The 14,624-nt window shown below is 34.5% G+C and overlaps 1 protein-coding gene across 1 annotated transcript in view; it reads right to left on the minus strand.

The window, feature by feature from the left end:
• STPG2 (sperm tail PG-rich repeat containing 2) overlaps positions 1-14,624 on the minus strand; it is a gene marked incomplete at both ends in the record, with an annotated part of 248,189 nt that overhangs the window by 153,194 nt on the left and 80,371 nt on the right. The window contains 3 exons of the mRNA XM_081052765.1: positions 585-745; positions 3,284-3,443; positions 7,460-7,567. Of these exons, the coding sequence (XP_080908891.1) occupies positions 585-745; positions 3,284-3,443; positions 7,460-7,567 (429 nt within the window). The remainder of the gene's footprint in view (positions 1-584; positions 746-3,283; positions 3,444-7,459; positions 7,568-14,624) is intronic.

Below are 14,624 nucleotides of genomic sequence, written 5' to 3' on the forward strand. Positions count from 1 at the left end.
ATTTTTGATACCAGAGGGATTATTCATTATGAATTTGTACCAACTGGACAAACAATTAACCAAGTTTACTATTTGGAAGTGCTGAAAAGGCTGCGTGAACAAGTTAAATGACCTGAACTTTTCACCAACAATTCATGGCTCTTGTATCATGACAATGCACCAGCTCACAGGGCACTGTCTGAGAGGGAGATTTTAGCCAGTAAACAAATAACTGTATTGGAACACCCTCCCTACTCACCTGATCTAGCCCCCAATGACTTCTTTCTTTACCAAAAGATAAAGAAAATATTGAAAGACATTTTGATGACATTCAGGACATCAAGGGGTAATACGATGACAGCTCTGATGGCCATTCCAGAAAAAAGTTCCAAAATTCCTTTGAAAAGTGGACTAGGCACTGGCATCAGTGCATAGTTTACCAAGGGGAGTACTTCAAAGGTGACTATACTGATATTCAACAATGAGGTATGTAGCACTTTTTCTAGGGTGAGTTGGTGAACTTAATTGTCAGACCTCGTATATATCACATGTAATTTTTTTTTGAAACCCACATAAGGAATATTATTTGGTTATTCACATATTACCTGGTAACTAGCAGGCCCAGGAGTACCAAAAGCTTCTTTCTGAACTGAGAAGAAAGTCCGAGGAACAGAAGAACCAAAAGCAATTTTCTTTTGTTTCTTTAAGCACGTATTGCTAAAGCTGTCAATGATAGTATTGCTCAGGATATTATAAAACCCAGGACCTAAAATTATGAAGAATATCGTATGTAAGAATAAACATGCTTTTAAATCTTTTTAACTGAGTAATTTTTTCATAAATGACAAGAAAAATAATCCAATTAAAAAACGGGCAATGGGTCTGAATACACAATTCTCAAAAGAAGGCATACAAATGGCGAACAGGTATGTGAGAAATGCTTAATGTCACTAATAACCAGGAAAATGCAAATAAAAACCACAACGATATGTCACTTCACACTTGTCAGAATGGCTGTTCTTAAAAAGACAAGTGATAACAAGTGTGGTGAAGACGTGAAGAAAGGTGAACTCTTGTACACTGTTGGTGTGGATGTAAATTGGCCACAGTCACTGTGGAAAACAGTATGGAGATTCTGTAGAAATTTAAAGACAGAGCTACCATATGATCTACACGCACACAAACATACACAGGAATACCATTCAGCCTTAAAAAAAAGAAGAAGAAAATCCTGCCATTTGTGACAATACGGATGAACCTGAAGAACATTATACTAAGTAAAATAAGCCAGACACAGAATGACAAATACTGTATAATCTACCTTATATGTGGAATATAAAAGAGTCAAACTCATAGAAGCAGAGATTAGAATTGTGGTTGCCAGGGGCTGGGGGACAGTGAGAGAAATGGAGAAATGGTGGTCAAAGGGTACCAAGTTTCAACTATGCAGGATGAATAAATTCTGGAGATTTAATGCATTGCATGGTTACAACAGTTAATAATAATCTACTGTATACTTGAAATTTGCTAAGAGAGCAAATCTTCAATTTTTTTTAGAAATAACTCATATATTGCTAGAAGGAAAGCAAAATGCTATGGCACTTTGAAAAACAATTTGTCAAATTCTTTTAAAGTCAAATATATACTTCTCATATGGCCCAGAAATTCTACTCATAGGTATTTTCCCAAGAGAAATAAAACCTATCCAAATGTCTGTCAGTGGGTGAATAGACAATCAAAATGTGCTACAGCCGAACAACAGACTACTACTCAGCAATGGGATAAGTGTGTTCAAAACGAGGGAGAGTATTTTGAGGAGGATTAATGGCAATGTGTCTTTTACTGTAATAATTTTTTATTTAAACATTCACTGTATTATTTGATCACACCTCATGCATGCAAATGTGGCTTTTGTCCAGTATATTTGATTATAAATTAAGAAACCTACAAACTTTTTGTAAGGAATTGTACCAACTTGGAATGAAAGGAACAATAGTGCAAAATGAAAAGGAGCTTATAGATCCCAACGTTCAGTGTGCAGAAAACAGGCTGAGAAAGCTCCAGCTGCAAACACAGCCTATTTCTTATAGAAAGGAAGGATGATTCAAAGGATGAAATCAAGAGCCCAAAAGATACAATCAAGGAAATGGCAACGTATGCCTGCCTGGTTGGATTTCAGAATTGCTATAGCCCTGTGACTGCTATGGGCCTCCAGTTTTCCCTCTTTTTTAAACAGGAGTGTCTGTTTAGTATGATCATCCCATCACTCTCCCACCATTGTGTGTTGGATGTGTGGGGCAGATAACTTGTGTCTTTAGTTCACAGGTCTTCTAATAGAGAGGAGTCATACTCAAGAAGTTGATCTGAAGTACTACATCCAAGAATCCTCACCTGCACCTATCCCTGACTTAGATAACAAGATCCTGGACTTCAAGATTATACCATAATTGCATGAGACTTTGGAAGCCTTGACAAGATATGTAGAAAAAATATATAAGTATTTTCTGACCAGAGGGTAGTCTATAGTAGGTTAAAGGTGGCCACACATTTTTTGAGAGATGAAGTTTCATGCCCTACACGTGCTGCCCTGAGTGACTTGATTGACTGATGGAAAGTGGATTTCTGAAGATAGGTCATAAAAAGCCTTGCAGCAGCCTGCCAGGTCTTGTGCAGCTCTAAGCTACCATGTTCAAAGACCAGTTACCCGGGAGCAGCAACACTGGAGCTTTCTTTGCACGCCCTCTGAATGACAGTACCATCTGAGCACTGCCTTCCAGCTACCCCACAAAATAATGAGATATAATAGAAAAGCCTGGTTTTGTCAAAGCTACAAAGTTTATTATGCAACAACAGATAACTATATGATCACAATCATATAAGTTATTTTGGTGTTCTATCTCTTAGCTCTGTATATTAGAACGCCCACTGAAAATACTAGAATATGTGATTGGACTACCCAAAATAAAATCTTAACAAAACTGACCATCGTAAGTTATATTACTGGCAATGACTACATAGTTGATATATTCTATATGTTCATCCACCAAGAGAAAATTAGCAAATTCACTGAATGGCAATTGTAACTAAGATGTGTGACATGTCAAATTGAAATCTTATCAAAACTGTATGCTATTTTTATCTGTTTAGTGTATAGACAATGCTTTTTAAAAGCATTGTTGACTTAAAGTGACAACACCAATGAGAGAACAAGCACAATGAAATGACTACTCTCTAGTGCATCCATCTTGTTAAGAATGTTGTTACATATAGCTACAAAGAAGTAATGCACGGATTAATTCCTAACCTGGAATTTCCTCTGTCCTGGAGACCTGTGTGAATCGAGCAGCACTTTGACCAAATGGGGTATTTTTCAGTGTTGGTGTTTTCTTCAAGGACTTGAAAGCAGTTCGAGATTCATTATATGTGCCAGGAGCTGGGGTGGTTGATTTATTAGGTGCAAATCTCTGGTGAAGAACAGGAAAATATGCCAGTGAGAAACTACAGTATATTTTTATACTTCGTGAGTTAAAAACTGCCTTCTTAATAATATAACATCTGGAATTTAATTTAGTTCTTAATGGAGTGAAGAAAATGTAGATGAATTAAGATATTGTGCCTATCAAAACATAAAATACATAGCTTTTAGTAAAATAATCTACATATTAATACAGCGACGCATTATGTACTTTACTACGGCACAAAGCCTTTTTGAAGGAAATTATCTCAATATGAGATTCTAGAGGATAGCATATGGCCCAGATTCACCTATTGTTTGCATATTAAACCATTTATTTTTTGTGTTTATTTGCCCACTCTCTCTGTTTCTGCCTCTTTCTCTCTATCCATTTTCCCTTCTTTCCATCTCTCTCTCTCTCTCTCTCTCTCTCTCTCTCTCTCTCTCTCTCTCTCTCTCCACACACACACACACACACACACACACACACACACACACATATTTAATGGAAAGTTACATATGCATAGCCCTTTATCCTTAAATACTTTGGTGTGTATTTACTAAAAATAGGAATATTTTATACATATCTGAAGTACAGTTATCAACTTCAGTAAATGTATCAATGATGTATTTATCTAGTCTACCATTCATATTCCAAATCTGTCAGTTGGTTTAATAATGCCTCTATTGCATTTTTGCCCTCCAATACATAATCTATTCTAGGATCAGATATTGTTCTTGTCTCCTTTAATGCAGGAACATTTTCAAAGGCTTCCTTTTAGTTTTGTGACTCTCATAGAATATAGCATCCCCTCTTTTGTATGATAGAACCTTCCTCAGGTGGGTTTTCTCTGCCTTTTCCTCGCGATTATGTTAGGTTATGCCTTTCCAGACAGAATACTAAATAGGTGATGTTGTGCCCTTCTCAGAGTATCACATCAAGAAGCACACAATGTCCTCTGGACCTCACTGGTGATTTCAACTTTGATCAAACACAACACTCCGCCTACATTTATCAGTGTGCACTCAGCATTCTACTGAAAGCAAGAGCCCTCCCTTCTCCCCCAATTATTTAATTAGCTATCTAGCTACTTACTTATCTACTTATTATCCATATGGTCTCATGAATGCCAGTTTTAATGATTTATAATTAATTACTTTTTTTGCCAGTAGGGGGCCCTTCAAGATGCTTCATAAGTCCCTATGATCTGCCCTCATCGTTTTTTTTCTGACACAGTTCTTTCTGACATAACAAGATGTTACAGGTTCATCTTCCACCTACTCTGCACAGTCCCTGCTTCTTGACTCAGCAGTCAGAGCTAGAATACATATCTAAATATCTGTATCTACACATGTACATATACACAGACACACATACATATGTACATATATGTCATATACACATACATGTATACATACATATTTTTGTAAGTCATAAGTTCACATCAAAACTTTCAATGCAAACCTGTTCCACGGGTTTCCACCTCACCTCCCCCAGGTCCATATTTGTATATATACTTTATTCTATGGTGAAAACCTAGCTCACAATATCAACTTTTTAGTTCAACATTGCAATACACTTAAAAGAGTGTCATGATTGCTTCACCTATACCATTACAATCAACCAATCTACTAAGAAAAATTCAGAATGCAATTCTTGTACTCCTTACACCCCACTCCATCCTAGCCAAGACTGATATACTCAAATACTGTGGTTACCTGGGTTATTCTTTTGTTTTTCCCCTTCAATGTGGTTAAGAGTATACATTTAGAATACAATGGCTCATTTGTTTCCATTTGCTTTCAGTTTTAGGGAGTTTTTAAAAACCCTTCCCATTCTTATTAATCCTTATTTTTGAATATGTGGAACACTGACATGCTTCTAAAAGACCAATATATATTTTTTAAAGTGTACTCAAAGAAGTGTTGCTCCCTCTCATTTTCCCATGGAATCTGTGCCACTGGGGTAAAAATGTCCAAATTTATAACATTTGCTTATTTCCACGGTATAAATACACCTCCATGGTGGCTAATTTTACACTACCAACATAACATCAACCAACATGCAAAACTGGAAAAGTTAACAACTGGGTCCTGCCAGCCAGCAGAAATGAACTGCATGTATATGTATGTATCCGTACAGCAGTATAGCAGTGCTACCACGCCATCTCCTCACCAGCCCTGCAGGTAACCAATTTCACTGTTTTCTGATTTATCCTTGATGTGTTTGCATAAAGATAAGCAATTATATGTATGTTTCTTATTTTCCCTTGTTTTTTGCATTTCTTACAGTAGGTAAATCTTAACACTACCAAAAATAAATTTATTAATGAAACCAACAAAAAAGGCTCTCTAAATTTTTCTCCTAAATACTATCTTATTATTTAGTTACTGAGTACAATATTTTAAAAATTATAATACTCAACCCTGGCTGCATATAAAATTACTTGAGGAGTTCAAAAACTACTGATGCCTGGGCCTTATGCTGGACCAACTGAATCAATCCCTGGGAGATAGGGAAGAAGGCACCTGGATATTCAAAGGTATTAAAATTTCCCAGGTGTTTCTAATACACAGCAAGAGGAAGAACATTGTGATAAAGGAACTCTTATGTTTAAAAATTAATAGTTGAAGACATGAAGAAATTCAATGCATTTAGATAAAATACCAGACAACTCCTTAAATCAATAATTAAAGTGAATATAATTAAAATGAATATAATGAAATTAATTTAAAAAATTAATTTGCCTTTATACCTATAAACCAAAATTTGTGTGTTAAGTCTATCTTATTAATCTCATTATTAATCTCATTTTTCCACCAGAGTCATTGGTATATTTGTTCATATTCAACTAAACACAAATAGTGCCCCTTAGCAGGCAGTCCTATTGGTTTCAACTCCTCCATATTTTTACCCCAGAACCATTATTCTTTCTTTGTCATCCCCTTAAATAAAACTGGTATCATGATCTATTCCATTTCTGCAAACATATTTAAAATATTATAATTGATGCCAACTGATGTCAAATTAGGACTATATACCAGATGAACAGAAATAGAATAAAAACTGAGAGTTTTAGCTGTGAAATGATATTTTTAAAAATCCAGGGCACACACACGCATAATTTCCTATTACCACACAATCACTTTGAGAAGTACCTTAAGTACCATCAAGCTGCTCAAGGCAGAAACTGGTATCCATTCTTGATTCTTCTTAAGTCCCTCATACAACATCTAACCCATTAAAAAAGTCATGTTAATTGTAACTCCAAAATATACCTGCAATCTATCTACTTCTCTCCAAGGAGGTACCACTTAGGTACAATAAAACTAAAGTAGTCACCTGCTGTCACCTGAAGGTTAATAACCTTCCCAGGTTAAATAAGATAATCAGAGCTGTACATAGTACAATTGAATTAATATCACAACTACTTTGATCTAGAGATTACCACATTATAAAAATTTGCTAGTATTGTAATGTTCTTGCCTTAGAAATATCTTAGATACTTTCAAGTCTCTTTGGTATATACCTTGGACAATGTGAAAAGATTACTGTGAAATAGACTCTAGAATAACTAATAAGGCCCCAGTGGCAGTTCTATATATGGCCTATCACCTGGCTCCGCAGAGAGCCTTCAGAACCTTCTCCAAAAGAAATTCAGCTCCTCACAGACTGCACGCTAACACTCTACATGTTCATTGGCAAAGTATATTTAAAACTCAGACTAAAATTTTTTATAAGCTAAACTGAACATTTATATATGCAAATCGGTATAATAGAAAATGTTTAATATATAGTTTCAATTCAAATATTCATCTATGTATATTCTTGTTAATATTGTAATCTTATTTCATTTTATTTTACCTCCATTTTTTGGCAGTATGATCTGCCCAGGCCATATCTGTTTCCAATTTGCTTAAATATCACTTTCCTTTTTTTAATCTCCCTGAACATCATTGGATTTGTCGCTGGCTTCACATTATACCTATTATACTCTGCTTATGAAAATGACTATAGACCATTACCTGGGATTGAGAAAGAAAAGCAGGTGATGCATCATTTACACCTGGTGTCATACTTCCAGTCTTCTGAAATTGACTTTTAATGTCATATTTTCCAGGCCCTGGTACTCCCTAAATCATTACAGAAAAGAAAGGAAAAAAAAACATGTTCTCATTAAGAAAACATTTATAGCACCTAAGAGAACAGTTGGCTAAATATCTGAACCAAAGCTAAAGGGTTTTTAAGTGAATTCCTATATGATATTACTAAAGCACTTCATTAAAAAGCAAGACAGAATAAATTTAAGAGCAACAAAAAAAAGGGGAGGGGGAATTTTCCTTTATCAAAGCTTCTCAGAAACATGAAAAAACACTACTTGAACCTTTGCTGCCCTCTACTGATAGAGCTCCAAAAACAATTATCTGCTTTTTCACATGATTAAACATTACAATGAGCAAAAGAGGCTTTATATTTCTTCCATTTAAATGTTTACAACCAGCTTTTCTCAAAAAATATATATATATATATATTTTTATCACCACTCCTTTTCAACATAGTGTTGGAAGTCCTCGCCAGAGCAATCAGGCAAGAGAAAAGAAATAAAAGACACTCAAATTGGGAATAAAGAAGTTAAATTATCACTCTTTGCAGATGACATGATGCTATATATAGAAAACCCTAAACACTCCACCAAAAACCTATTATAAACAATCAACAAATACAGTAAAGTTGCCGGCTACAAAATCAACGTACAAAAGTCCATTGCATTCCTATATACTAACAATGAAATCTCAAAAAAAAAAAAATTAAAAAAAAACAATTCCTTTTGAAATTGCAGCAAAAACAATAAAATATCTAGGAATAAACTTAACCAAGGATGTGAAAGACCTATATGCTGAAAACTATAAGACATTTTCAAAAGAAATTAAAGAAGACACCAAGAAATGGAAAGACATTCCGTGCTCATGGTTTGGAAGAATCAACATAGTTAAAATGGCCATATTACCCAAAGCAATATACAGATTGAATGCAATCCCCATCAAAATCCCAATGGCATTTTTTAAAGAAATAGAACAAAAAATCATCAGATTTGTTTGAAACCACAAAAGATCCCAAAAGCCAAAGCAATCCTAAGAAAAAACAACAGTGCTGGAGGTATCACAGTCCCTGCCATTAGCTTGTCCTACGGGGCAACAATAATCAAAACAGAGTGATTTTGGCAGAAAAACAGACACATAGACCAATGGAATAGAATTAAGAACACAGAAATAAAACCACATAAATATGGACTGATAATTTTTGACAAACAAGCCAAAAACATACAATGGAGAAAAGACAGCCTCTTCAATAAATGGTGCTGGCAGAATTGGAAAGCCACATGCAAAAGAATGAAACTGGACTGCTGTCACCATGTACCAAAATTAATTCAAAATGGATCAAAGACTTAAGCATAAGACCTGAAACAATAAACTGCACAGAAGAAAACATAGGTACTAAACTTATGGACCTTGGGTTCAAAGAGCATTCTATGAGTTTGACTCCAAAGGCAAGGGAAGTAAAAGCTAAAATAAATGAATGGGACTATATCAAACTTAAAATCTTCTGCACAGCAAAAGAAACCATCGAAAAACTAAAGAGGCACCGACTGAATGGGAGAAGATTTCTGCAAACAATGCCTCAGATAAGGGGCTAATATTCAAAATATATAAGGAACTCATGCAACTCAACAACAAAAAAACAAACAACCCAACTTAAAAATGGGCAGAGGACCTGAAGAGACATTTCTCCAAAGAAGACACACAAATGGCAAATAAACATATGAAAAAATGCTCTACATCACTAATCATCAGAGAAATGCAAATAAAAACCACAATGAGATATCACCTCACCCCAGTTAGAATGGCTATCATCAACAAGACAAATAGTAACAAGTGTTGGAGAGGCTGTGGAGAAAAAGGAACCTTTATACACTGTTGGTGGGAATGCAGACTGGTGCAGCCGCTATGGAAGGCAGTGTGGAGGTTCCTCAAAAAATTATGAATAGAATTACCATATGACCCAGCAATCCCTCTCCTGGGTATCTACCAAAAAAATCTGAAAACATTTATACATAAAGACACGTGTGCTCCAATGTTCATTGTAGCTTTATTCACGGTGGCCGAGACATGGAAACAACCAAAATGTCCTTCGACAGATGAATGGATAAAGAAGTTGTGGTATGGAATACAATGGAGTACTATTCGGCGGTAAGAAAAGATGATATAGGAACATTTGTGACAACGTGGTTGGATCTTGAGAGTATAATACTAAGTGAAATAAGTCAAACAGAAAAAGCAGAGAACCATATGATTTCACTGATACGTGGTATACAAACCAAAAACAACAAAAGAACAAGACGAACAAATGAGAAAAAAAAACCTCATAGACACAGAGAATAGTTTAATGGTTACCAAAGAGTAAGGGGGAAGGGGGTGGTAGATGAGGGTAAGAGGGATCAAATATATGGTGATGGAAGGAGAACTGACTGGGTGGTGAACACACAAGGTGATATATAGATGATGTATATAAAAGTGTACACCTGAAACCTATGTAATTTTACTAACCATTGTCACCCCAATACATTTTAATTTAAAAAAGAACTAAAAAAAGAAAAAGAAAAATTTTAAAAAGAAAAAAAAATTTTTAAATAAAAATAAATATTTTTTTGTCTTTCAAATTTCCGTTAATCAATAGACCACTTTGTTTCCAACAAATGAACTTCAGAATATATTTTAACTACAAATGTTATAAGATGTAAGACATTAAGCTTTTAACTAGATACTTTAAAATAGATAAAAATTAATTCAGTAAACAGTGGGATTGAGTTTTTATTATCTTAGTAATACAATTTAAACGTATATCAAGAAGTACTATTCATTCGTCATCAAATATCTTAATTACCTTAAAAAAGTCTCCTTCATATTATAAAAATTTTAGACTCAAATCTTCTGCTTTATGTATACCTCCTTTACTTTTCTACATTTGAAAGAATTATTCCATTATTTGTGAGTTAAATACTTAGCTCATAACTTGGATGAAATTCTACCAGCAAATCCTGTCACCTTTATCATTATATGTCCAAATTCAAATTCAACCACTTCTTTCCCCCTCCACAAATACCACTCTGATCCAACGCACCATCTCTTACCTAGATTATTGTGAAATCTTCCTAACCACCCACACTGCTTCCATTCTTGTTCATCACCAGCCTATTTTCAGCACGGCAGCTGGTGATGAATACAGTTAAGACTCCAAGTCAGATTGCACCACTCCCCTTCTCAAACCCATCCAATGGTTTCCAATCTCACTTCAAGTAAAAACCAAGGTACTGAATATGATATGAAGTTTACCTCCAGGCACACTATTATTACTCTAACTTTATCTTCTACTAATCTCCCCACTCCACTCATTCTGTTCTCAAAAAGATTTGGTATATGTCCATCTCAGGACCTTTCCAGTTGCCATTCTCTTTGCTTGGAATTTCTCCTAAATAACTCCAGTGCTCACTCCACTTCAATCAGGTCATTGCTCCATGTCACCTTCTCAATGTGTCATTCCCAATCCATCCTGTCTAAAATTTCATTGCCTCCCCCAAACAATTTCTGTCTCCTTTCCTACCTCTTTATTAACCTACCAATTTTTTTTTTAATATCCAAAATACGATTTTCTGCCATGTTGTAAGCTCAAGGTAGTTTTTTTTTGTTTATGTTTTTGTTTTTCTGTTTTGTTCACTGCTATATCTTTAGGGTACAGAAGAGTATCTGGAAGTGCTCGGTAAACATCTGCCAAAAGAATGGATAAATTGAAAAATGCATGTATTAATCCTACATTTTCACTAATCATATAATGAGATATGATTAGTAAATGAAATATCATATCTCATCATCTAATGAGATATGATCTGGGAAACAAAGTGGCTCCAAATGATAGCATTAGCCATTTCTAATTATAGCAAAATATCTTAAAGCCCACGTATTTAAAAAAAAAAACACAATAATTTGAAAAAAGTTCTTCAGCAGAAATTCTAATATAGAAGTACCTCTTCTTATATATGTAGGTTAGATTCTAAAAATTTATGCAAAGGTCCATGTTATCTTGTCTCAAATGAACAACTCTATGCCATTATTTGGTGACATAGAAAAGATGCACTTTAGTTATAGCGTGTAAGATTGTTTTTATCTATGAACTTGCAGTAAGTGAACTTTAGAAGAAAAAAACTTGTGCACAATTTTGTGTTTATATAAACCTATGCAATATGCATCAAATATCTAAATATGGAGAGCATAAGTTGGAATACATAACTTTAATCTGTTTTCTTGTTACTCATATGCTATATCCATCTTCTCCCTATATAGACAGGCATGGTAAAAACAATAATCAACTACTGGCACTCTGGGTTTACCTTCCTACTGTTTTCAACAGTTGTATAAGTGGTCATTACTAAGAGACTACAGGGGGAAATTTTAAGTGTGAATAGTGAAATAAGTGAATATATTTAGTCTCAGGGAACTCTTTCACATAAAAGTAGAAATGAAACGTTGACCCCTTCAATTAATTTTTTTCTTTTCTTCTGTTTTTTCATAAAGTTCTTAATGTTACTGAACTTTGCGTCACTAAAACAAGATAGAGTATTAAAATTAGGTCTTTGTTTCTAAAAATTATACTTAGGATCTAAAAAGCAAATGTAAAATAAGCTCCAAAACAGGATTGTGAGACACTGACCACTTGAAGGCAGGTCTCCATTTATGACAATATAAAGAAAGCAAAAAGACTTTGAGAAAAGCAAACTCTAGGCACACACAGAAAATGTTGTGATGTTTATCCTGCTTTTTCAAATTATGATCAACAGACCACCTGCATTGGTATTAACCTATTAAACATGTAGCGCCCTGGAGTCTCATTTGAGATCTGGTGAGTCAGATCTTATTGGGTCCAGGAATCCACACTTTTAACAATCCTCACAATAATTCACGTGAACCATAAAAAAAAACTCATCCCCAAATGGATCACTACTGCAGCTTCTTTTGCTAGTTACACCCACCCGAAGGAAGAAGACCCAGATCTAGAGAGAGTTCTGCCTCATAAACAGAGGTTAGATTATTGGAAAAGGGTTGTTCATGGCATCTTTGCATGTACAAACTAATAAAAATGGGCTTCTTTCTTTAAAAACTGGGGTATAATCATACATTTGATCCAAAGGTATTTAAGGGGAGGGATCTGATCAGGAAGAATTAGGGGGAGTGGGGAAAGTGATACAGTTTCACCTTTACTCCTCTAACTTGGGGCCACCATCAGTGATGATTATTATTTTCATTAAAACTATTAACAGCTTACAATGTGCAAAGCACTGGCATACAGTAATAAATAAAGCAAGGGCTCTGCTTTTGAGAAGCTCACACTAGATTAATGGTTGTGAACCCAAGCTGTACAGGAGAATCCTCTGCAAACTTCTAAAATAACCCTGCCTCATTCCACCGCATTCAAATTAAAGCCAATGGAAATGAGGTCCAGGCATTATTATTTTTTTTTTTTTAATTTAAGCTTCCTGATTGTTTCTATGTACAATTAATATTGAGGTTTAAATCAATGTAGAACTCACAATCCTAGGCTTCACCCAGGTACAGTAACTTTCCACTAATTCTATACTGCCATTGTTGCTAGTGTTTTAGGAAGGAGGTGATTTGAAACCTACTGGGCTGGACGTCATTATGCTGTGATGAAATCACAATTCACCTTTGTATTAGCAGGCCCTCAAATGTCAGTCTTTTCTGAAGTCTGGTTTACAATTTAGGTGAGTGGGAAAAGTGCCTGGAAATGTCTCCCCATTCTGTATATGAACTTTCATTTAGAGTCTCCATTTTCTTCCAGTCTTACTTTTAATTATGGAAAAATAAACACACAGAGAAAAATAAAGAACAATATAAGAAATTCCCATATGTTTATCACCCAGGGTCAAGAATCCTCAACTAATATCCAATTTGTTTCCTAATCCAACCTATTTTCCCAATTCCCACTCCAAAGATGTATGAGGCAAATCCAAAATATCATTAATTTCATCAACAAATATTTCAGAATGTATCTCTAAAATATAAGGAACATACCACAATACCATTTTTATATCTTAAAAAAATCAAAAATGATTTGAATCCTTAATTATTTAGAGTTCAAATTTTTATGATTGCTTCATCAATTTATGTGTATATTAAATATATGTATAGAAATATATAAATACATATTTGTGTTTGAAATCAGAACTAATTAAAGTTCATACCATTATAAATGGTTAATACGTTTTTAAATCTCTTATAACCAATAGGTTTCTTCTCCAACACTTTTTTTTCTTTCAATTTATTTGTGAAGAAGCTAAGATTTTTGTCCAATTTTTTGAGTTTCCCCAGTTTTTATTTTCCTGATTGAGTATCTATGTGGTTCCCGCCCCTCATATTTTCTGTAAACTGGCAGTCTGATATAAAGGCTTGATCAGATTCTAATTCAATTTTCTGTTTTGTTTTTTGTTTGTTGTTTTTTTTTTTGCAAGATTACTTCACAGATGGTGCTTCATGCTTCCACAAGGAGGCACACATAATAGCTGATTCTCTCCCATTGTGCAATTTTAGCAGCCACAGATGATTACTAACTAGATCTAATAATTTGTTAGGGGTTCTAAAATGGTATTATAATTCCACAATTCTTTCCCATTTATTGGCTGAAATACTTCTATAAAAATACACTTCCTTCATCAACTATTTAGTTATTATTCTAAGGTATAGTTCATATAGGAAAAGCAAGATAAATGTTTATCTTTTTTCCCTCTTATTTAAGAGTCTCAAAGTTTTTTTAATTCTAATTTTAAACCCATGGATTTAAACATATTGGAGTTGTATTGCTTATTGATGCTGAAATTATCCCATCTGTGGTCAGTGAGAACCTATTTGCATGAGCCTCTGAATCCTTTTGACATGACCCTAGTAGTCTCTCATAGCTCCCTTGCTCTCTGGTATTGACAAGATGCTTCAAGTTCATCATATACAATTTCTACTTCAGATCTGGAATTAGCCATTTCTCCAAGGAGCTCTGATCCTTCTTTGTAATATTTAGAGACCCCAATCTATTGTCCAGAAATATCTTCTGTTTTTGTTACATCACCTC

This window comes from Rhinolophus hipposideros (assembly GCF_964194185.1).
Source record: "Rhinolophus hipposideros genome assembly, chromosome: 1".
Lineage (NCBI taxonomy): Eukaryota > Metazoa > Chordata > Mammalia > Chiroptera > Rhinolophidae > Rhinolophus > Rhinolophus hipposideros.